The sequence below is a fragment of the Dendrobates tinctorius genome, unplaced genomic scaffold (assembly GCF_039654945.1).
Source record: "Dendrobates tinctorius isolate UK_male_01 unplaced genomic scaffold, ASM3965494v1 ptg000042l, whole genome shotgun sequence".
Lineage (NCBI taxonomy): Eukaryota > Metazoa > Chordata > Amphibia > Anura > Dendrobatidae > Dendrobates > Dendrobates tinctorius.
Genome location: NW_027361710.1, coordinates 397,101 through 422,132, shown reverse-complemented (window position 1 = coordinate 422,132; position 25,032 = coordinate 397,101). Strand labels below are relative to the sequence as shown.

General features: G+C 45.1%; 1 protein-coding gene across 2 annotated transcripts in view; it reads right to left on the bottom strand.

Annotated features, from left to right (window-relative positions):
• The window catches only part of LOC141088891 (chemokine-like protein TAFA-2), a 422,827-nt gene that overhangs the window by 151,073 nt on the left and 246,722 nt on the right, over window positions 1-25,032 (bottom strand). For both annotated transcript variants that reach the window (XM_073575113.1, XM_073575114.1), the window contains exon 2: window positions 1,357-1,506. In XM_073575113.1, the coding sequence (XP_073431214.1) occupies window positions 1,357-1,506 (150 nt within the window). The remainder of the gene's footprint in view (window positions 1-1,356; window positions 1,507-25,032) is intronic.

Below are 25,032 nucleotides of genomic sequence, written 5' to 3'. Positions count from 1 at the left end.
TGTCTATCAGTCGCAAATCATGCAGCTGAGACGATGAAAACTAAATCTCCGAGCACACCAAAATACTAGGAGGACACCCGAGCATGCTCAGAAAAACCTGAGCAACGAGTATACTCGCTCATCACTAGTAATAATCCTTCATCCCATTTTAAATATGTATGTAGTGCTCAATAGAATATATAGAACCTTTAGCCCACTTGTGAACATTTTTTATTACATTGAGTCAAATATAGTTAGTTAATTCGGCCACCATTGTCTATTACTAGAAAAATGACTCAAAAACAGGAAACTTGTCCATCATCAAAGCAAATTTTCAAATCTCCAACCCCTTACATTCATTAGGAATACGTATATCGTGAAAAATTAGTGCATTGGATATAAAATGCTGCAGAAATAATTGTTGGCATTAAAACTGAATACTCAGAAAATATAAAAATTCTTCGCATTTCTGCATGTTCATTTACTGTATCTTGTGTTCAATGTCAAAGCTTTTGACTAGAGACCCTGACCCTATAAATTTGCAATCAAAGCCTTTGTTAAGAAGTTGCCTTATACCAGACAATCCTTTTACTATTTCAGCAATAGGTCACTCTCCCGTTAATATGATAGTTGGTTTTGAGTTGGCTGCTGCTGCATGGGAAATGTTGTATTACCTAGCTACCATGGTGCATGGTTGACCAGGCAATACGTTGATGGCCCCAAGCCTAACAGAGTGAGATTGGCTGCTTGCTATTTGACTCTCTCAATTATATTTATATACCCAAACAGACCATCTGGACTGAATATGTCCCTTTGAGACAAACCCTTTAAGCAAAACACCCTCTTAAAAAAGTCTTAAAATGAATCTGTCACCAGGTTTTTGATCCTCCATCAGAGAGCAGCATAATTTAGGGACAGAGATTGTAAAGTCAAGTACTGGGTTACTTGATGTTGTTTTGATAAAATGTTGTCTCTGCTGCAGATCTAGCAGCTCTCTGAATGCTGAGCTCTGTATAACCCCGTCCACACCACTGATTGGCAGCTTACTGTGTATATTGATAGAAAGCTGCTAATCGGTAATGGGGGCGGGGTTACACAGAGCAGTAGGACTAAATGGCCTGAAACAACTAGTCCTATAGTGATAATCTCCTGATGATAAAATATTGATTTTATTAAAGCAACAACACACAGCCCAGTAAGTGACACAACTTTGGAATCAGAATCTCTGCTAATTCTGCTTGTAGAATACATAGCAAAAATCTGCTGACATATTCCCTTGAAAAATGAAGGGCAAGTTATTTCACATCATAACTGCTTTGGCCAACACAGCAGCATATTCCTATGATTATAGATACAAATCCAAAATGTAAGGCTTACCATCTACACATGATGGAGCTGCTCTTGTAGTCCCCGCCACTTGTCCAGGAAAACAAGAGCATTTTACTGTCTGTGACCGTTCTTCAATCTTGTTCTTATTGCAGCATCTGTGAGCAGCAATCACTTCACAAGTGCCGGGTTCCACATGAACTGCGGAAAGAAGAAACAAGGAATATTTAGTAGGATTCCATAATTAATGCTTCCATTTTCACAAAAAACAGTGTACATCTTCCGTTTTATACCATGTCAAAAGGTAGAAGTACTCATTTTTTCCCATCTAACAATTTTTTAGAATTTAAGAGGAGCATGGCATTCAGACTAGTGTGTTGTTATGGAGGTCATAGTGCCTAGATTCCCACCAACACTACCCTTTGGTAATATATCATGCTTAGGAACAAGGACTCGCTGTCCCTTTATGTCCATTTTATATTGAGCATATGTATGTAAAGTGGCGGAGAGATCTACGGCCGGATGGTAATGAGATTCGGATTCAGCCATAGCTTTGATATAACACACAGCCCATAACATACACCATATCTTCCACGTCACAGTACATTAAATATAAATGTAGCACATTTTGACCACTAGTACTCTCTTGTGTTTTATGAACTCATTGATCTCCAAGTGGGAATATATAAAACATACACATAGGCTGTTCATTGTTACAGATCCGAGACCATGAAAATGAAGAATGTGGAACATTTTTCACCTATTCTGTTTTCATTTCACTATTTGCAAAGGCTTCCATGTCCTCGAGGAGTATTTGCATGTAGATCAATAAATTGTGTGTATTTTCTTTCACCAGTTCATTAAAGCAGCAGAATATAAAAACAACTAAGAGACTCTGCAAGAAAAAAACATTAAAGGCACAACCTACTCCATGCATCAAGATAAATGACATTTTTTTTTAATACAGCGAAACCGTTGAGTAATATATAATAATGCATTAGTCAAAAAAAAACAACTTTTCGATTAGCTTATCTCTCATGTAATGTAATAATATATTATACTTATAGATATGAATTAGCCTGCAGATATTGAGTTAGCCTTCAGGTTAATAGCGTTCTATTCTACAGCTGTGCGACCACCGGACAGCCCAAATATTTATTCTTTCCGGAAGCTGCCGGCTTTCAGTCACCGATCAGTATACTTTGAGTGGCGTCTGAAAGCACTCCCTAGCTCATTGACGGACAGCTGTCTCTGCACTGTTATGAGGTAAAAATGGCTGTCAGTCAATGTGCTGGAGCATGCGTAGAGCTGTCACTCATGATGTACTAGCGGTGACTGTAGCTCTACCAACATATCTGTATGACTGAAAGCCGGAGGCTGCTGGGAGGAATAAAGTTCAATTCCCCTTGTTAGACAAGATTTCAGAATGTTGGCCGGGCAGGTTTAGAGCGTTGTTAACCTGCAGATTAACCCCATATCAGCAGGTTAATAGCTTTTGGGGACTTGGCAGGTTCCCTTTATTGGTTCATGACTTGTCATTCAAATATAAAAGGCACCAACATCCACTATGAGAATCTAGTCTATTATTAAAGAGTGACCAGTGTTTAAAATATGTATTACATAAATCATTAAGACACATGAAAATAAGAAACTGTGTATTATATGTTTTCAGAGAAATCTGCTTCTTACTCCTCCTGGATTGATCTTTTACCCTAGCTTCATGGTTAAATTGTGTATTCAGTGAAGACAGATTTTCACATTACTGAGATAGAAGATGGCAGTTGGAGCTTTTAAAATTCTATGGAGAGAGAAAGGGTAAGGAGCTAGAGACAGACATTCTGCTGCAAGTTGTTCTAAAATGACAGGGACAGCTCTGCATAGAACTTTATGAGCACTAACCGCCATCTTCTATATCAGCAATGGGAAAATCTGTATTCGCCAAAGTCCAATTTTATATGTGATTTGAGAATTTTGAATATAATTAATGAGTTCTGATAACATATATTACAATGTTCTTTTTCATGCATACTGTTGATTTATGAAAAAATACAGATATAAAATGACAGCTAGCCTTTAAGACTGAAATGTCTTTTGGCAAATTAGGCTGCTCAAGAAATATCTATATGAAATGATGAAGAGCATTAACCACACAACACTTTTACAGCCTTGTAATATTATCATAGGTCTATGAAATCGTGCCTCCTTTAGACTTAAATGGGTTCCCTAGTGGCACCCCCACTAACTCGATCATTCCAGCACAAGCTGTCAGGAACGCGGTGGTGGGGCTGGTTGTCTGGCTCAGAGGGGGCTTTGTTAATGTCATCGATTCAGCTTGTGTTGGAACATGGAGAGGTGCTCATAAATAGCATGATCCAAGCAGATTGGATAAATGTAGTTGTAAGATCAATATTTACAACACATGGGATTTTTTTTGCGAGTGGACAATCCCTTTAATGGCCTTCCTGAGTATAGCAATGAGTCAGGTCAAATTATACCGGATGTACTTGGCCTTCGCTCTACTTTAAGATGATTGATGAGCATGGTACGGCGGTCTCAAAACTGAAACTATATATGTGTGTGTCTATACAGTATATATTCTATCGAGTAGATCTACATATAGAAAACTATTAATTTATCACCCTACTGGTTAATAATTTGCCCGGGGCCATTATTCTGATCACGGAGTCTTCTCATCTACACTACTGCAGTTAGTTTCCTATGTGACGATCGAATACATTGTGCAGATAAGAAAGTGACTATAAATCCTCTTTGTTTTCCTGGAGCAGTATACTAAGTAGCACCTCACATTACCATCAAGGCTTTCCTGCAGGTCTAGAGGCTTTTCTGTAAGTGTGAATATATGATAAAGCATAATTTTACAAGTCAGATATTAAATGAAAACTGGATTCTACGGTGATAAACTCCGTGCAATTATGAGCTGATTTTATGTTGCTTCTGACCCAGGAGTAAATTCACCCTTCATCTTGATCTCACTGGCATTCAGATCAGGAAGCGTGCCTTTATTTTATGATCTGATCTTCCTGTCATTAAAATTCTTGCAGCGTGTTCCCTCTGTGCCATAAAATAATGATGACCTATGATAGCATAAGGAAAGCGCAGCAGACACTGCACAATATTGGCCTTTCAGGCTATAGAAATACTCATCCATATTACAAATTAGAGTTAAAGAGCAGCATTAACAATACCTATAAGCATTAGGATATTTAGAGGATAATTAGGAAATGGAATAAGAATTTAAAAAAATGGGGAGATTTATTTACGCTGGACACGAGCGATGAGCGAGTATACTCATTGCCCGGATTTTCCCGAGCATGCTCGAGTGTTCTCCGAGTATTTTGGCGTGCTGGGAGAATTAGTTTCTGTCGACACAGCTGCATGATTTGCGGCTGCTGGACAGCCTGAATACATGTGAGGAATGCCTGTTTGTTAGGGAATTCCCACATGTATTCAGGCTGTCTAGCAGTCGCAAATCATGCAGCTGAGGAGACGAAAACCAAATCTCGGAGCGCGCCAAAATACTCGGAGGACACCCGAGCATGCTTGGGGAAACCCGAGCAATGAGTATACTCGCTCATCACTACTGGACACCCAACAGCTTTGGCAGGGAGTGCAGAGACCCCGCAAATATCATAATGATCTCTAATGATATTAGTTCAGGTTATTAAATCCATGGCTGGCAAAGACTAGTAACTAGTGTTGAGCATTCCGATACTGCAAATATTGGGTATCGGCCGATATTCGCGGTATCGGAATTCCGATATGGAGTTCCGATACTTTTAGCATATCGAATACCGGAATCGGAAGTTCCCATAATGCTATGAGCCAGTTTGATTTGATTCAGCCAATGAGGAATCCTAAGAAGTGTTGGCACATCTTGTTAGGCATGTAGGCATGTTAACTAATGGCATGGCTGTGATTGGCTGCTGAAATGATGTCATGATGCACTATAAAAGCCGCCGCCATTTTGGGTTCACTCTGTTGTGAATTCAGTTCAGGACAGGAGCTGCTCTTCTGACTCTGAGGGACAGTTAGAGATAGCGATTTGCTATATTGTGCTTTACCCAGGCTACTTTAGCAACCCAGGTGTGAAGCTTTCTTTTGCCTTGTAGCGCTGTTCACAGCTTTCTGCAAGGTCTGTAAGTGTGAGTGCAGCTCACGGTGTAGTGTGTTCTGCAGCCACCTCTGGTTGTAGGCCGCTCAGCATGCGTCACTGCCTCATACATATTTTTTTTTTTGTATTGCTGCTCATTTTTACTGATTTCTCCTATTAGTGTGCATCCATCCGTATCCATCTACATTGGCTGCAAACACTATATATTAGTAGATAGCGGAGCTTTTCTGCAGCCTTTCAGTGCTAGTGCACAGTTCTCTGCACTGTTCACGGCTGTCTGAGGTCTCTGTGTGTGAGTGCAGCTCACGCTGTAGTGTGTTCTGCAGCCACCTCTGGTTGTAGTCCGCTCAGCGTGCGTCATTGCCTCATACATTGTCCTTTTTTGCTGTAGTGCTGCTTATTTTTCCAGAATTTCTCCTATTAGTGTGCTTCCATCTGTATCCAGCTAGATTGGTTGCAAACACTATATAGGAGTAGATAGAGGAGCCTTTTTGCTGGCTTGTGCCCTGCAGCCCCAGCCAGATTAGTATTAGACTATTTTTGGAGCCTCATCTATTGCATTGTAGGTTACCTTCCTGCATTGTAATAGCTCCAAAAAGTTTGTGATACTATCGCTTTTACATCTTTGGTCACATCCTTTTTGTTTTTTTGAAAAAAAACATGTAAATAATGTTCACCAAACACTCCACTTTACAGTTGTGTAGGCCACATTAGCTCATATTAAAGTGTAGTCCACAAACTTTATAAAATTAGTGTTTCTTATACCTGTTAAGCAGCTGCTCAGGAATAAGCACACTAAGCGCTTAGTACTTTTCTGCCTATCATTATCAATCTACCAAGATGAAGAAGGCAGGGAGTAAGGCACGTGGTCATGGGCGTGGAGTTTCAGCAGGGAGAGGACGTGGGTATTCTGTGCCTGCTGCGGGCACCAGTGACTCAGCATCCCCCAGTTTTAACAGGGAACAGTCCTTTATGCGCAGCTTTGTAGGAGCTCGCTGTACCCCACTGCTGCGGGAGGAACAAATTGAAGTCATTGTCGGATGGATGGCAGCTAACGCATCAACTTCAATTACTTCCACATCCTCTCAGGTCCAGAGCACTGAAGAGCAACCATCTGTCTCTTCACCACCTGTCAAATTGCCCAGGCAGTCAGAGAGCCCTGGACAGGAGCCATCTCATTCTATACTTCTGTTCTCTGAATCTCTTGGCTTGGAAAGAGGGGGCCAGCCAAGCAGCATTCTAGAATGTGAAGAAGAGGGAGTATGCAGTGATGTGCAACAGCTTTGTCTCTCTGAATCTGAAGAGGCGGTTGGGCCAGTGCCTATGGTCAGCACACCTCAGGACGCATCTGATGATGAGACTCAGGTGCCACTTTCTGGTGCGTACTGTGCTGGCGAGGCTACCCAGGAGAAGCAAGTGTTTGAAGTGGGTAGTGTAGATGATGAGGTCCTTGACCCATCATGGTGTGAGGAACAGGAAGGTGGTGGGAGCAGCTCTGAGGAAGAGATTCCCCGAACGGTTAAGACAGGAGGGAGAGGGAGGGGGCAGACTTGGTTGCCTGTAGCCTCCATTACGGCACCCATTAGGAGCATTCCTCTTCCAAAACCCAAAACGGGTGCTCCCAGAACTTGCAGTGCGTGGTCCTTTTTTGACACAGTTGCAGATGACATTTGCTTTGTCAAATGCAAGCTGTGTAATCAGAAAATCAAAAGAGGGAAAAGTGTCAGCAACCTCAATACCACAAATATGTGGAAACATGTGCGGACCAAGCACATAGTGGAGTTACAAAGACACACTGAAGACGGAGGCCAACCTACAGCACCACCTACCACCTCTTCAGCTTGTGTTCTAGCCTCTTCCTCCAGCTCACACACAGCTGGTTTGGCTTCCTCACAGGATCGCCATGGAAGAACCTCTGGCACTGTTGTACAGAGACCCAGTGTAATTACACCCACAGCACCACATTCCCTATCATCCTCACACTCCCAGGCCACTCTACAGCCATCGGTAGCACAGGCATGGGAGAAAAAGTGGCCATATTCGGCAAACCATCCCTGAGCACAGGCTCTGAATGCTGGCATTGCAAATCTATTGGCCCTTGAAATGCTCTCATTCAGGCTGTTGGAGACACCTTCCATAACTTTATGGCATTGGCAGTCCCACAATACAATGTGCCCAGCCACTTTTATTTCAGCAGGCAAGCCATCCCTGCCCTGCAAAAGCATGTGGAGGGAAAAATTAAACATGCGCTACTAAACGCCATCAGTAGCAAGGTCTACCTGACCACCAATGCGTGGACCAGTAACCATGGACAGGGATGATACCTTTCCCTCACTGCCCATTGGGTAAATGTTGTGGAGCCGGGTACAGATCTTGAGAGTGGCGCTGTACGTGTTCTGGCAACTCCAAGGATTGCAGGAATCCAGTCTGCACACATTGACTCCTCCTCATACTCCAGTTCCTCAGAATCAGTGCTGCAGGAGCCGTCACGGTCTACCTCCACATGGACCCGTGAACACGTACCTGTTACGACCGATATGAGCACAGCCGTGGCCAAATGTCAACAGGCCATACTGAAATTAATTTCTTTGGGGAATCGAAGCCACACAGCGCAGGAGCTCTGGAATGCCATCAAGCAGGAGAGCGACGTGTGGTTTGTGCCAGTGAATCTCCAGCCAGGCTTGGTAGTGTGTGACAATGGCCAAAATCTGGTGGCAGCTCTGGGCCTAGGCAACCTCACTCACATCCCATGTCTGGCACATGTGCTCAACTTGGTAGTGCAGAGTTTTTTGAGGGACTATCCTGATCTTGATGCACTGCTGCACAAGTTCCGCATAGAGTGCGCTCACTTGTGGTGTTCCAGCATGGCAAGATCGTGCATTGCAGCTCTGCAGCGCCGATTCCGCCTTCCGGAACATTGCATCTTATGTGACCTACCCACCAGGTGGAATTCAACGTTACATATGTTGGAGCGGTTGTGTGAGCAGCAGGCAGTAGTAATGGAGTACCAGCTTCATCAGTCGCAAACAAGTCGCACTGCTCGCCATTCACACTTCACCACCACTGAGTGGGCCTCTATGAAGGACATCTGCCATGTTTTGCGTGCATTCGATGATTCCATGCTGATGGCGAGTGCAGATGATGCACTAGTCAGCATAACTGTCCCCCTTATCTTCCTGCTTCAAAGAACACTGCAAGCACTAAGGGAGGAGGTTTTGGAAGAGCTGGAGGATGAGGTGTCACAAATGCCATCTGCTTCTGGACAGTCTGCGCAACGTGGTTCCTTACAAAGGCCTAGGCAGGGGACACTTTGTGAGGAGGATGAGGAGGAGTCAATGGAGGAGGAAGACATCTCTCCAGAGGAGGGAGGTACACAATGCTATAGTAGTCAGTATGTAGAGCGAGGGTGGGCTGATGCACAGCAGGCAGAGATGATGCCTCAAGCAGGGGACAGCGTTTCTTGGCCAGATGGGAGTCTGCAGCACATGGTTGATTTCATGCTGCAGTGCCTCGCATCGCCCCACATTCTCAATACGGCTGATTATTGGGTGTACACCCTCCTAGATCCTCGCTACCGGGACAACTTACAAAGCCTCATAACACCGTTGAACCGGGAGCATAAAAAGCGGGAGTACCAAGACACACTGGTGCATTTCATCATGTTCTCCATTCCACCCGAGAGCAGTGCTGCTAGTGCTTTACAAAGCAGCTATGTGCGTCGAGGCAGTGGAGGAAGCTCTGCACAAAGAGGGAGCAGAGGCAGCGCCTCAGCACAAGGCAAGACCAGTATGGCCCAAATGTGGCAAAGTTTTGTGTGCCAGCCACAAATGTCTACACCATCACAGACGGCTCCAGTAAGCAGGAGGCAACATTTCCGTCAAATGGTGACAGACTACATGTCTTGCCCTCTCAGTGTACTCCCAGACGGCACTTCCCCCTTCAAGTTTTGGGTCTCTAAGCTGGATACATGGCCAGAGCTTAGCCAGTATGCATTGGAGGTGTTGGCTTGCCCTGCTGCTAGTGTATTATCGGAACGCGTCTTTAGTGCCGCAGGTGGTGTAATAATAGACCGTCGCATGCGACTATCCTCCGATAACGTTGACCGGCTTACTTTTCTGAAAATGAACAAGGCCTGGATCTCACCGGAATTTGCCAGTCCTCTTCCAGATTAAATAATTGGTTGGCAACAGTATCAAGGTCTCCTGTTGTGTTCATGTTTCTACCACCTGAACTGTAATCCCTGGCTCCAAAACCGCCAGTTGCTGCTCATAAGTGTCGTCTGCACAGAGAAAAACACTAGCTCCTGTGTTAGTGGTGTTCAGTAATGCCAGCTGCTCCCCAGATGTGTGTGATATTAAACTTGCTCCAATTAGGTCTTAGCCTACTCCATGATTGACCCTGGGCTCCAACACCGCCAGTTGCTGCTCATAAGTGCAGTCTGCACAGAGAAAAACACTAGCTCCTGTGTTAGTGGGGTTCAGTAATGTCAGCTGCTCCCCTGCTGTGTGTCCAGCAATATCTCCTGCTCCCTCCACATTCATCCCAACATCAGATATTAAACTTGCTCCAATAAGGCCTCAGCCTACTCCATGATTGACCATGTGCTCCAACACCACCAGTTGCTGCTCAGAAGTGCTGTTTGCACAGAGAAAAACACTAGCTCCTGTGTTAGTGGTGTTCAGTAACGCCAGCTGCTCCCCAGCTGTGTGTGATATTAAACTTGCTCCAATTAGGTCTTAGCCTACTCCATGATTGACCCTGGGCTCCAACACAGCCAGTTGCTGCTCATAAGTGCAGTCTGCACAGAGAAAAACACTAGCTCCTGTGTTAGTGGGATTCAGTAATGTCAGCTGCTCCCCTGCTGTGAGTCCGGCAATATCTCCTGCTCCCTCCAAATTCATCCCAACATCAGATAATAAAATTGCTCTAATTAGGCCTTAGCCTACTCCATGATTGACCCTGGGCTCCAACGCCGCCAGTTGCTGCTCAGAAGTGCCGTCTGCACAGAGAAAAACACTAGCTCCTGTGTTAGTGGGGTTCAGTAACGTCAGCTGCTCCCCTGCTGTGTGTCCGGCAATATCTCCTGCTCCCTCCACATTCATCCCAACATCAGATATTAATCTTGCTCCAATTAGGCCTTAGATTCTAAACACATGAAACAAGCACAAAAACTGAACGGGTCAATAAGACCCTGTTCACACCACCCAAGAACTAAGACACAGAAACAGAACACAGTATGACAAACGTGCATAAATACTCTGCTGTAAAATACATGTAACTATAAGTAGCAAGTGCTAGTAAAAGATGTTAACAAAACCAGGGTATTTTGTTGATACGTTTTTCTGCAGTTTTTCTGCACGTTTGTCATACTGTGTTCTGTTTCTGTGTCTTAGTTCTTGGGTGGTGTGAACAGGGTCTTATTGACCCGTTCAGTTTTTGTGCATGTTTCATGTGTTTTGAATCTATTGATTTCTTGCTTATGCAAGCTTTGGGAGATCCCCGCCTCTCTCTTTTGGGCCATGCATAAAAAGCCATTTCGCCTAGCAAGCCCATACCTGGCAGCGCCTTTCTGAACCCTGCTCATGAAGGTATATTCACATGTTCAGGTTTTTAAATATATTGGATAGGACTGCTCCGAGAAGGGTATGCCTTGACGCGGCGGAGTGGCTTAGCGTACATTTTTTTGCAGAAAAACGTATCAACAAAATACCCTGGTTTTGTTAACATCTTTTAATAGCACTTGCTACTTATAGTTACATGTATTTTACAGCAGAGTATTTATGTACGTTTGTCATACTGTGTTCTGTTTCTGTGTCCAATTAGGCCTTAGCCTACTCCATGATTGACCCTGGGCTCCAACACCGCCAGTCGCTGCTCAGAAGTGCCATCTGCACAGAGAAAAACACTAGCCTCCTGTGTTAGTGGGGTTCAGTAACGTCAGCCATTGGCTCTTGTTCCTTCTGCTGCCCCTCTGGGTTCCAGCACCGTCAGCTGGTTCTCGGCAGTGCCTTTGGCTTAGGTGTCTCCATCTCGGTATCTGAGTTCCAGCAACGTCTGCCGGTCCTTGGTAGTGCTTTCTAGCACAAGTACCTGCTGCTTAGTAACCGGGTTCCAGTACTGTCAGCTGGTCCTTGGTAGTGCCATTGGCTCTTGTTCTTTCTTCTGCCCCTCCGGGTACCAGCACCATCAGCTGGTCCTCGGTAGTGCCGTTGGCTCTTGTTCCTTCTGCTGCCCCTCCGGGTTCCAGCACCGTCAGCTCGTTCTCGGCAGTGCCTTTGGCTTAGGTGTCTCCATTTCGGTATCCGAGTTCCAGCAACGTCTGCTGGTCCTTGGTAGTGCTTTCTAGCACAGGTACCTCCTGCTTAGTAACCGGGTTCCAGTACTGTCAGCTGATCCTTGGTAGTGCCATTGGCTCTTGTTCCTTCTGCTACCCATCCAAGTTCCAGTACCATCAGCTGGTTCTCGGCAGTTCCTCAGCCTTTTTGTACCTTCTGCTACATTTCCAAGTTCAAGCCTTTTGAAATGGTTTTTGGTAATCACTCTGTATCTCCCTGACGACGACCCTGAAGATCATCCCAAAGAAGACCAAAAAGATGACCCTGAAGAAGATGACCAAGAGGACAAAGAACATGAAGACAATCACCAAGATACAGAACAACAAGAGACAGAAGACTAAGAAGCAGAAGAACAAAAAGCAGAACAAAAAGTAGAAGAACATTAAGCATAAGACTAAAAATCAGAGCAAAAGATATTATCTAAATTATAAGCAGAAGAAGACTAAGCAGTGTATGGGGGTGAGTCCATTCCTCCTCGTGGTGCCCCTGGAAAATGCCTGCTGCTGCAGGCCAAACTGAACGTGGACAAACCCTGTTGTAAATCTTTTGTGACAGGCTGAACGGAAGGTGCAATCTTCAAACTTTTATAGATAACAACTACAGGAATGCCTGTCATAAATAAGAATATGATGAAGAAGAAGAATAGGACGAAGATGAAGAAGTAGAATATGAAGAAGAATAATAGTTGAATAAGAAGAATATGAAGAATGTAAAAAAAAGAATAATAGGAAGAAGGTGAAGAAGAAGAAGATGAATAAGGTGAAGAAGAAGTTGATGAAAACGATGCTGCTGCTGCTGCTGCTGCTGAGGATCATGAAGGAGAAAGTGTGGGAGAGTAAAAAAGAAGGTGAAGAGCATGGAAGTAGTGAAACATACATATCTTACAAAATATAGCAAAGGTTAACATAGTCAATATCTTTGTAACTCCGAACGTCTTAAAAAAAAAATTATTCCTGCTATTCTATTTGATTGGACTAAACCTCTATGCCTTTAATGTCTCCTCCACCTCCCCCAATACATTCTACATTATTCTTAGTTGTTTTTCTTCATGTAGAATTAACCTACAAGGAAAGAAATGGTTTATTTTAATTCCGATATTTGTGTCCCATTGACTTGCATTGGTTTCCTGTATCGGAATTGGCGATATCCGATACTTTTTGGGTATCGGTCCGATCCAATCCGATCTGATATTTCACGATATCGGAAGGTATCACTCAACACTACTAGTAAGTAGTAACCCTAATAAGGGCACAAAATTTGTACCAAGATTGTCTAAAATTGTCTCAATAGAAGTAAATGTAGAATTGTTGTAGCTTGAGATGAGTGAAATTATTCTATTAGAATTGAATTCATCTCAAATTTTAGAAAAATCCATATTCTCCAGATTATAGACTTTATATAATTCGCTCCACACAAATTTAGCAAAATGTTGACCAACTACGATCACCATTTTGCTGAACTGTAGAGGGATTATAAAAGATAGATTAGAAAATAAATAAGTGATCACACTCACCTCAGCATTCACCTATCTTTGCCCCTCCAGGGCCTGCTGCCCGTTGTCAGGTCTTCAGAGCCTCTTCTTTCACCAGTTATATGTAAAGAGGTGGCAGGAACCCCCCGTCTGCTATCTCCTGTGCACTGTCCTGCATATGATGTGTGCATTTACTGTACTGCTTATGTCTAGTGTACTAATGTAATATATGTTATGTATTCCTATGCTGTATTTGCAATGTGTGAACCCACAATGTACTGCCATATGTTGTACCTGTTTACTATGTACTGTATTGCGTATTGTGGGGAGTTACCCTTTAATTACTACTGTTAAGCTAGTGACTGTTAGGGGTTAAGTTAGGGGCTGAGCCAGCAGCAGGAAGGCAGGAGTAAGCTGCTGCTCCTGTTCAGAAGCTCTGGCACATTAACCCTGAGCAGATGTATAGTAGCAGCCAGGGCATTGTCAGACTCCCAGAGGGGTGAAGATCTGCTGCTCCAGGCTCAAGAGGACTCCTGAGGACTCAAAATAACTAAAAAGGACTAAAGGATCGCAACACAGGCCCCAAAAGCCTCGTAAGGGCCGAAGCTAAAGGGACTATAAGCATCCAGATCCCAACGAATAGACTACTGTGTAACTTCGGCTACAACAATTGTTGTGGGTATGGCTTTGGATAGTGTCAGGGAGAGAGCAGGAAGCCAGTGTTGTATTCTTTTCTTCCTCATCAACGTTTATTAAAAGTTATTCCCGTTGGACCGCAGCCGTGTTATTGGACTTGATTTGCTCGGAGTACTGTGTTCGGATGGAGGAAAGGTAACCAGTGGAAAGAAGCTGTGTTAGTCCTGTCTATTTATGTACAAGGGGTCGGGGGTGCTTGTTGACCATTTGCTCAGTGGACTCTGTCTGTGGAGTGTGCCTTTAAGTAATTTGGCCATAACTACCCCCCGTGCCACCTTGTTACATATACATAAGTGTCTTCACTTTAGATCAGGGCTTTTAGGCATAACCAGACCTCAGATGCAACCGCTCATCAAGACGTCACAACGTTAAGACACACAGTGAACTCTGAAGCCTGGTTGCAACCAGAAGTCCTGTTCTAGAGTGATAACAACAGGCGTGCATATGCAGAAAGAAGAGGTCCTCAAGACTGAACACCAAGCACCAGGGATATCGGGTATTTGAGGATGGGAACGTGTAGTATTAGTTGTTGTTGTTTTAAATACGGTATTACATTTATGATACTCTGGGGTCTGCAGAGACTCCACAGCATTCAATCTGTGGAGAATAGCTTTGCTGTGTAACTGATTTCACAGTAAAATACGAAAGATTTGGCAAATCTGAATCTGGCCACATCTACTCATATCTAGCCCTAACCCCCAAATTGGACACTGAATCATTACTTGAATCCAATATTACCCCCTTGGAACTTTAATTTATATGTACTTGTTCTGTTTGGTTGACAATTATTTATCACCTTGCATATTTGGCCTATTCTGATAGTCGTAAATCAATAAACTCAGTTGGATGAGAAATTAAGGCAACTTCCCTTATTTTCTATTGCTCTCCATAGGATCCAACACTGGATTTCCATAATTTAGTGTTATCGCTTTTATCGAAGTCACGTTCTGGTAGCTATATTGATACTAACACCGCTTCTAATCTCGGCTGCCAGGGAGAACAAACTGGCAGCAAAGACACACCACTGCAAAGAAGATTGTGACCTTTTCTTATTTCTTTTTTTTTTATTGCTGCCAATCTGGAGGGTAGAAAGATATACCAGCAGGGGGCATGCAATCTCTCTGCTGGAGTTTTTCTTTAAAACACATTTGCTATGCAATTCAAACAACTTCACTCTAAATTGCTTTATTCTGGAGCAGTTGGCAATAATTTGCAATCGTTTCTGTATATTAAATAATTCATATCAATCAATATTTTCCATTACATCCTCTAATGCTGTAGTATATCAGAGTGGTTTTACTAACGTACATATTGTGAAATATCGGCACCTGCTTTGTCCACATTTTGTCCATATAAGCTTTTATGACCCAATGGACTTTTTCTTTCTGGCTGGTATTATTGGATAATTCTATAGGAACCGAAATACGTTAGTTTCAGCTGATGACTTAATTTAACCCCATCTTATCTGAAGCCTTGCTTATGAGGTTATGTGGCAGCAAGGTTTACTCCTATAAAGTTCTCCGTACTTCAAAGAAATTAACAAACTTCAATTTGTACAAGTAATAGAACATTTTTTTTTCTGCCAATGCAGCTTTCTTTATTAAATTGCCAACATAACCCAGTTATTCCACGGCTTCTGTGTTATACTACTATTCAACAGATGGTGACTGTCAGCGGGCTTGACTTTATTCAAAAATTTAACATATATATTACTTTTTACATAAGCTAGAATCACAAGTTCAGATTGTAACAGATTCTTTCAATTCTTCCCGTCGCCCCTGGAGTCTGAACTAACTGCTGCCGGCACCTGCTTAGATAATTTGGACTGGTCTTTTAGAGAAAATTCTAATCTGCATGTATTATGCCTTCTTCACGTAAATATTTTATAGCTAATAGATCCTGAGTCCATAGCACATGTAATGACAGGATGTTCTCAATATTGCAAAAGCTTTTAACACCTTAGAACTTGTAAAGACTTCTCTATCATTGTAGCTTTGTGCGTCGCCCAAAAGTTATATCATATTGTATTTTACACATAACGGTACCAAGTGAGATTATATAAGTAGAGATGAGCGAATATAATCTAGTGGAATTGAATTCTACTTCAAAATTACAAAAATCAGCATTTCCCAAAATATGGATTTTTTTTGTAATTGTATTGATCTTAGATTAAGCAAACTCGACATTATAATGCTGAATAGCAAAGACCATCAAGAGGTTAAAAAAAAACACGTATAGTGGGTTCGGAAAGTTTTCGGACCCTTTAAATTTTTCACTCTTTGTTTCATTGCAGCCATTTGGTAAATTTGAAAAAGTTAATTTTTCTCTCATTAATGTACACTCTGCACCCCATCTTGACTGAAAAAAAACAGAAATATAGAAATTTTTGCAAATTTATTAAAAAAGAAAAACTGAAATATCACATGGTCATAAGTAGTGAGACCCTTTGTTCAGTATTGAGTAGAAGCACCCTTTTGAGATAGTACAGCCATGAGTCTTCTTGGAAATTATGCAACAATTTTTTCACACCTGGATTTGGGGATCATCTGCCATTCTTCCTTGCAGATCCTCTCCAGTTCCGCCAGGTTGCATGGTGAACGTTGGTGCACAGACATTTTCAGGTCTCTCCAGAGATGCTCAATTGGGTTTAGGCTCTGGCTGTGTAGGGAAGGTGACCTGATGGACGGACGGACGTGTCAGAATGGAGAAAGATAGGTATGCACAGTGTAGGTAGGTGTCAGTTATTATAGAGGGGAAACAGCTAGGAAAGTGTAGTGGACGTGCAGTACCTTGGGTGGACATTAGATGGCAGGGAGGAGTGTGAGCAAAGGACTTTACAGCAGCTTAGGGCTTTAGAAACCGTTGGTCATGGGGGGCGTGGTGACAGTTAGAGTGACAGTTTCAAGGAACCGGGAGAGTTATAAATACTGAGGGAGGGTTCCAGAAGGATCCAGTCCCCAGGGGGAGCTCAGGTGACAGGAGGACTACGCCAGTCTGTGTGCCCTGAGGAGAATCCGACCAAGGGGACTGAGGAGAGGAAACGTCAGGGGGGTGGTCCTGACAGGAAAGGACCGCAGCAGAGACGAGGCTCTGGGTGAAGGACACCGTATGTAACACGACGACTGAGCAGTAGAAGCGCTGTTGGTTTACGGGCCTAAGGCGGCCACAGTGACGGACCTGTCAGGAGCGTCGACAGTAAAGGAGGGGACGGTGTGTGCAGACACGTCCCTAGTGTACGGTGTGAGAAGCGGCTCTGGAAACGGAGGGCCGCGAGGTGTGCCGTCAGTCGGACGGCCAGCGTGAATAAACTTGGACCTGTTGCACCCAGAATCTGCCTCCATCGTGTCTCTGTTATCATCTCTGCGCGGTAAGAAGTGGGACCACCCCCTATCATCCCCCAGCTCGGCCCACTACCGACACTACATTTGGCGAAGTCGGCAGGATGGCCGCCGCTAATACCTCATCTTCTGCGGCAGACCTGCCTCAAAGACTGGAAAAGGACTTGGACTACTCTGTTTGGATTACAATTACCTGTGGATTACAAATGACCTACCTGTGGAATACAAATGGGAAGCGCTGTGGCGGATCTGTGTGGCCAGCAGAGGATCTGGGGCGGTACCAGGTACTGTGCAGTATGGCGGTGTTGCTTCAGCGCAGAGGAGAGGTCCGGGTGTTTGCAGTCATGTTGAATGGACTGGGACCCCCTCCAACGTATCCCAAAAGGAAGCAGTATGTGCCTGGAGATCGACGCTTCCATATATTGGACCCTGACAGGAGGGTGGAGAGGCCTGCCGACACCTCACCTCACAGAGGGAGTGGCACAGAAGAAAAACTTGGCTGCGGCTGTCTGATGCCATTCGAGTGCTGCCCAACGGACGGTATGAGACTCTGCAGGTGTCGGGGCATCGGCCGCCTAGAGTGGCAGTGGCGGCAGGGGATGGAGCTGTGCCAGAAGTCGCCCTCAGAGCCACGGGAGAGCAGCGGGATGCTGAGCTGGGGAGCGGAGCCTGAGCGGAGTCAGCGAGAACGGCCGCCACCAATACCAGCAGAGGACTTCTCAGCGGAGCCCCCGAGTTTGGGGGAAAGACCCGCGGGACAGTGGAGCGAGGGACGGAGGCTGCGGGTGAAGCCGCGTATTGATGTGATGGAGGCCGCAGCGCCGGGGAAGGTGAGAGTACCCCCGGCACCACCAGTGCCTCCACCAGCGGCCCTCATCATTCCGCTGCAGCACGCTGCCCCCTGCGCACCGGAAGGCCTGGGTACATCGGGCCCAGTGGTGTATGCAGAGTTGTGCGAGGCCCCTGCTCAAGTCCCTGAGGTACCCCGCCTGGAGCCGCCAGTGCGGAAGTCATCCAAAGAAGACGCTGCTGCGTTCCCCCTGCTGATAGCAGCTGCGTCGTTGGAACCGGCCGTTACTCCGGCTTCATTGGAAGTAGTGGATGCGGCCTGTCCTGAGGCCGCGGTTATGCCGCTGCTGAAGTTGACTGCGGCCGACTTAGTGGGCTTTGTGATTCCAGCCTCCAAGGATTCGGTTGTCCCCATTTGCCACCTGGCCCCAGCGGCTGTTGAGCCGCAGGAATCATCGGCCGCCTCTGATCCACGTCCTTCCTCGGTTAAGTCCCGCCCACCGGACTCCAGGGCTCATGCCGGACCCTCTGTTTGGGTCGCAGGAGTTATAGAGAAGAAGAAGGTTCGAGAGCAGGAGGTATGGAGCCTGCTTCATTCAAAAGGGGAGGCTGGCATGGCGGTGGAAAGATCCCGGGGCGGCTGGTGTACACCAATGTGGCCCGGGGGTATGGCTTCATACGTGATCAGACTGGTCAGAAGGTATACGTGAACGTAGCCTCCATACGCCACGGCCGTGCCCTGGAAATAGGGGACTTTGTCTCTTATTATAAAGAATACTGCCCCCGCGGGTATTATGCGGTGGCGGTACTGGCGGTACCTGAGGAACGCGAACCCCCGTAAAGAGGACTGTATTGGACACTCCCTTCACCCCAGGAGTTCCACGGCTGTGGGCCCCTTGCTACCGGCCATCAGGAGATGGCCTGGACTGTCAGAGTCTGAAAGAACAGTTCTAGTTTAAAAAAAAAAAATGTTTTATGTGATTAAGCTTTTTTTTTAGAATGTTCCTCTTACAGGATGTTATTTTACTGATTTGGAAACTTGACAGAACGGGGATACGAAGACAAGAGGGAGTGTTCATGTCCAAGGAAGGGGGAGGGAAAAGGAGTACTGGCGATGTTTATTGTTGAACGTTGAGTTTTAAAGCAAGAAAAAAAAAAATTATAAAAATGGGTACTTGTGCTATTATAAAGTTGTTTAATGTATAATATGCCAAAGTAAATGCAACAGGTCCGGGTAAGGGAAGGTCTGCGGGACCAAAGGAAAGTGTGAGATCCGGTAGGGATCTAAGAGTTGAGGAGGTCTGGGAGACCGGGACGCCGACCATGACATGTAATTGAAAGAAGGAAAATGAGTTGGAAGACGTGAGAAAGACAGCCATCCTAGGTCAGGTCCCCAACACCACGGACACCCCTGAAGAAGGAAAGGCGGGCGCCGGCAATGATCTGGTAGGTGAGTGGCCTCGATCATGGCGTACCGGATAGTGAAAGGTAACAGTAGGGGAGAGTAGGGGAAAGATACACGCCGTAGAGAGAATAAGGGTGTACCTTGCCCAATTTGAAAGACGTTGTCATGTGGCGTGCGCGCTGGTGAGTAGCAGTAGGCTGCTCAGAGCATAGTGCTCCCAGTATGGTTCGGCCCCCGCAGATAGTGGGTTTGGCTCAACTTCTGGTCCGACAACAGAATGTAGGTGTAGATTCAGAACGACGAAGGCAGGGATGACGATTGTCGAGGACGACAATGGACAAAGGAAGGGGGAGTGTAGGGAAGGTGACCTGACGGACGGACGGACGTGTCAGAATGGAGAAAGATAGGTATGCACAGTGTAGGTAGGTGTCAGTTATTATAGAGGGGAAACAGCTAGGAAAGTGTAGTGGACATGCAGTACCTTGGGTGGACATTAGATGGCAGAGAGGAGTGTGAGCAAAGGACTTTACAGCAGCTTAGGGCTTTAGAAACCGTTGGTCATGGGGGGCGTGGTGACAGTTAGAGTGACAGTTTCAAGGAACCGGGAGAGTTATAAATACTGAGGGAGGGTTCCAGAAGGATCCAGTCCCCAGGGGGAGCTCAGGTGACAGGAGGACTACGCCAGTCTGTGTGCCCTGAGGAGAATCCGACCAAGGGGACTGAGGAGAGGAAACGTCAGGGGGGTGGTCCTGACAGGAAAGGACCGCAGCAGAGACAAGGCTCTGGGTGAAGGACACCGTATGTAACACGACGACTGAGCAGTAGAAGCGCTGTTGGTTTACGGGCCTAAGGCGGCCACAGTGACGGACCTGTCAGGAGCGTCGACAGTAAAGGAGGGGACGGTGTGTGCAGACACGTCCCTAGTGTACGGTGTGAGAAGCGGCTCTGGAAACGGAGGGCCGCGAGGTGTGCCGTCAGTCGGACGGCCAGCGTGAATAAACTTGGACCTGTTGCACCCAGAATCTGCCTCCATCGTGTCTCTGTTATCATCTCTGCGCGGTAAGAAGTGGGACCACCCCCTATCATCCCCCAGCTCGGCCCACTACCGACACTACAGCTGCACCAATCAAGAAAGGTAACAGAGTTGTTCTGAAGCCACTCCTTTGCTATTTAGCTGTGTGCTTAGGGTCATTGCCTTGTTGGAAGGTGAACCTTTGCCAAGTCTGAGGTCCAGACCACTCTGGAAGAGGTTTTCATCTAGGATATCTCTATACTTGGCTGCAATCATGTTTCCTTCAATTGCAACCAGTTGTCTTGTCCCTGCAGCTGAAAAACACCCCCATGGCATGATGCTGCCACCACTATGTTTCACTGTTGGGATTGTATTGGGCAGGTGATGAGCAGTGCCTGGTTCTCTCCACACATACTGCTTAGAATTATTATCACCAAAAAGTTCTATCTTCATCTCATCACACCAGAGAATGTTATTTCTCATAGTCTAAGGGTCCATCATGTGTTTTTTTAGCAAACTCTATGCGGGCTTTCATATGTTTGGTACTGAGGAGAGCCTTCCATTGTGCCACTCTGCCATAAAGGCCCAACTGGTGGAGGGCTGCAGTGATAGTTAACTTTGTGGAATTTTCTCTCATCTCCCTACTTTGTGGAGCTCAGCCACAATGATCTTGGGGTTCTTCTTTACCTCTCTCACCAAGGCTCTTCTCCCATGATTGCTCAATTTGGCTGGATGGCCAGGTCTAGAAAGACTTCTGGTTGTCTCAAACTTCTTTCATTTTAGGATTATGGAGGCTACTGTGCTCTTAGTACCCTTGAGTACTGCAGAAATTATATTGTAACCTTGGCCAGATCTGTGCCTTGCCACAATTCTGTCTCTGAGCTCCTTGGCCAGTTCTTTTGACCTCATGATTCTCTTTTGGTCTGACATGCACTGTGCTGTGTGGTCTTATAAAGACAGGTGTGTGCCTTTACAATTCAAGTCCTATCAGTTTAATTAAACACAGCTGGACTCCAATGAGGGAGTAGAACCGTCTCAAGGAGGATCATAAGGAAATTGACAGCATGTGACTTAAATATGAGTGTCTGAGCAAAGGGTCTGAATACTTATGACCATGTGATATTGTGATACTTGGACATTAATAATGATGTGTTATAGAGCTCAAAAAGCTCTACAGAGATCAAATGGTGTTCAATGCAGTGGTATGATTTTTCAGAATTTTTCCATATAACTAGATGCTTTGCAGTAGGGTGATTCATCTAAAATTTATTCTTTGCTGATTTAATCTTGGGAAAAAACCCAGCAAAGCAGGGTAATGCAGATTTCAAACAATCTTCTAATCTCTAATAAATACACATGGAAAACCACACTACAATTAACATTAGGCAAAAGCAACAAACAGAACTCAATTTCTTCTATAATGGTCCCAAATTGGCAATCTAGATACAAAGTGTAGCCTAAAGTATATTAAAAAATAATTGCAGAACATGTACCCTTGTGTGTTCAAGTAAATAGCCATTTTAAAAGGAAGCTATCATCAGAAAATTACCTATTGTTTAACCTCTTCCCAACATCCACCATACTAGTACTGCTCTGGGGGAACTGTGTTCCTGCAAACAGCAGTACTAATACGGCGATCCAATCTCGCGGCCTCATGCTGAGCGCTGCTGCGATCGGGTGCGGGTGTCAGCTGTATGTGACAGCTGACACACCGCAACGCCCTTGATCAGTGCCCATCAAAGTCACTTCAAGTATAAGGTGGTCCTTAAAAAAATGGTTTTGCAAATTTTGTTGTAAAAATTTGAAATTGCTGGTCAACTTTTAACCCTTATAACTTCCTAACAAAAAAATTTATGTCTCAAAAATTGTGCTTATGTAAAGTAGACATGTGGGAAATGCTATTTATTAACCAACTAGATGTGTGACTGATGCTATCGCATCGGGAGGGCAGTAACATCGCGATGGGGGCAGCTTTGTGGCACTGGGGTGGCGGCCTACCCACTTCCGTGCCGTCACAACCAGCAGGAAAGATGGTGTTTTGCGGCCTGTGCTGGAGATGGTGTGCGGCGCCACCATAGGGTGGCCGCACCAAATCTCCAGCACAGGCCTCAAGCTGCGGTCTTCCTGCTGGCTGTGACTGCACAGAGGTGGGGGGGACAGGCAGCGGCGGGATCCGGCTCGTGTACTCAGGTGGTGGGTCGTGGTGGGGGTCCGGTGGCGGCATCCCTCTCATTAATCCCCCCTCATTACACCCTCTCATTACACCCCGTCATTACACCCTCTCATTATACCCCCTTCATTACACCCCTCTCATTATACCCCCTCATTACACCCCTTTCACAGCCTCGTGATCGCAGCGGTGGCCTGGATCCATCCGAGCGGCAGCTGGGATCCGAGCGGCGGCTGGGATCCAAGCAGCGGCCAGGATCCCAGCGGCGGTTGGAATCGCAGCGGTGGCCTGGATCCGAGCAGCAGCTGTGATCCCAGTGGCGGTTGGGATCGCAGCGGTGGCCTGGATCTGAGCGGCAGCTGGGATCGCAGCTGCATCCTGGATCTGAGTGGCATCACTTGGGTGTACCAAAATGGCGGTCGGCGTACTTCATATCACAGTCTTTAAAATAAAATAGTAAACTTATCATTTTCACACTGGCCACGGGAGCTTTTTTGACTATTACTCAATTTAATTTGAGGGATATTTGTCTTTTATCAACCATATTAACTATATGACTACTTCCTGCCCTTTCAGGAAGCATTTTCAGCTAGGCTCCTTATCATCAGAGGCAGGATTACAATGACATGTATCATCTCTTTACACAGCTGATAACACAGGTTCCACCAGTAACAATAGGTGATGTCTCAGCTGATATGCGCTCCCTTCACATTGACCTTTTCACATCCTCCCTAGACACTTCGCTACAAAGATGGGGACATGATCTGATCACTGTGGCTATATACAGGCATTGTTACCTGAAACAAGAGGAAAATAGAGTCTAAAAAATCCCCAGTGGCCAGTGTCAAAAATGCAGTATTTAGGGTTAATCTTCATTAAAAAGATACAGGGTTATTCTTCATTAAAATTATGCTGGTCTGCCATACTGGAAGCATGACTACAAGGAGCAAGTGAACATATCCTCCCAATGGACCCTCGCTTCTAGTCATTAAGGTGGTGAAAGGAGCAATTAAAAATCACCACTTATACTTTGAGCACAGCTGTAATCACTCTCTGGCACTTTGATTGACAGCTTGTTATACATGCACAGGAATTATTCTCCACAAATTTAATGTCTCTTGCTATGAATGAAAGTAAATTAAATGTAATATGTAAAAAAGAAAAAAAATCTTATGTACAACTCACCTCTCTTGCTACTCTATTCTTCTCCAACGCTTGTCTGATCTTTGTCGCACCTTCTGATCCCCACCGCTGAGCATGTATCAGGCACTGGCTGCAGTGTTTCAAAGAGAAACATGGTTGAATAGCCGCACAGGAGCCTAGCCAGATAGGTGAGTCCCCAGAAGCTTGTGCCAGCCCACTGCCCTTGAGTGACAGGTCTCTTCCATTGTACTGTTAAACTATGCTTTTCTCTGAAATGCCACAACACTTCAGAGTTAACATATATTGCTGAAATCATAAAGCCATGGTCTGATACACGTTGCCTGTGGTTTGGACAGAATGTATCAGCTGTAAGGTTCCCTTTAAATGTTTTGCTCACTTAGGGCTTGTTTTTTATATTTGTGATTTTTACTGCTACCATTTGGTAGTACTTAGATTGTACTTAATAACCTGTAATATACAGTAATTAGTATATCCTATTTTGAATAAATATTTTTTTTGGGGGTACACTGTACAGATTCCCTTTCATGTTATTAAACAGAGCTTTTAAGTGGTTAAAAATGATTGCAGCAGAATTTCATCTGCATCTACAATAAAAGTTTGGTGTGTGGTAGGAAGTACTCGTTTTCTAAAAATTATTACAGCAGGGTGTTGGAAGGGGTTAAGATATACTACAAAGATGATAGCTTTATTGACTACACATGCAATATTAAAGGTAACCTGTCAAAAGTTTTTGCAGATAAAAGATGTGGCCATCACCTTTCAGGGCTGATATACAGCATTCTATAATGCTGTATACTGTATAAGCCCCCAACCCAACCTGTAAGAGAAGAAAAATATTTTTTATTATACTCACCTGTGGGGCAGTCCGGTTCAATGGGCATCACTGGTCTTGGTCCGGCGCCTCCCTTCGTCTTTGTGATGCAGCCCTCCTGCTTGCTTTGCTTGGATGACGCGTCTCCTTGGCACTGTGCTCCTGCGCAGGTGCATTTCTCTGCCCAGTTGAGGGCAGAGCAAAGTACTGCAGTTGCGGTTGCTGGGAAAGTTCAAAGATCCCCGGCACAAGCGCACTGCAGTACTTTGTTATGCCTTCTACAGGGCAGAGAAGTATGCCTGTGCAGGAGCGTTGTGCCGAGGAGATTGTGTGGATGATGAAGGGACGCGCCCTCCACATGAAGCAAGCAGGAGGATGGGAATCGTAAGAAGATAGGAGGCGCC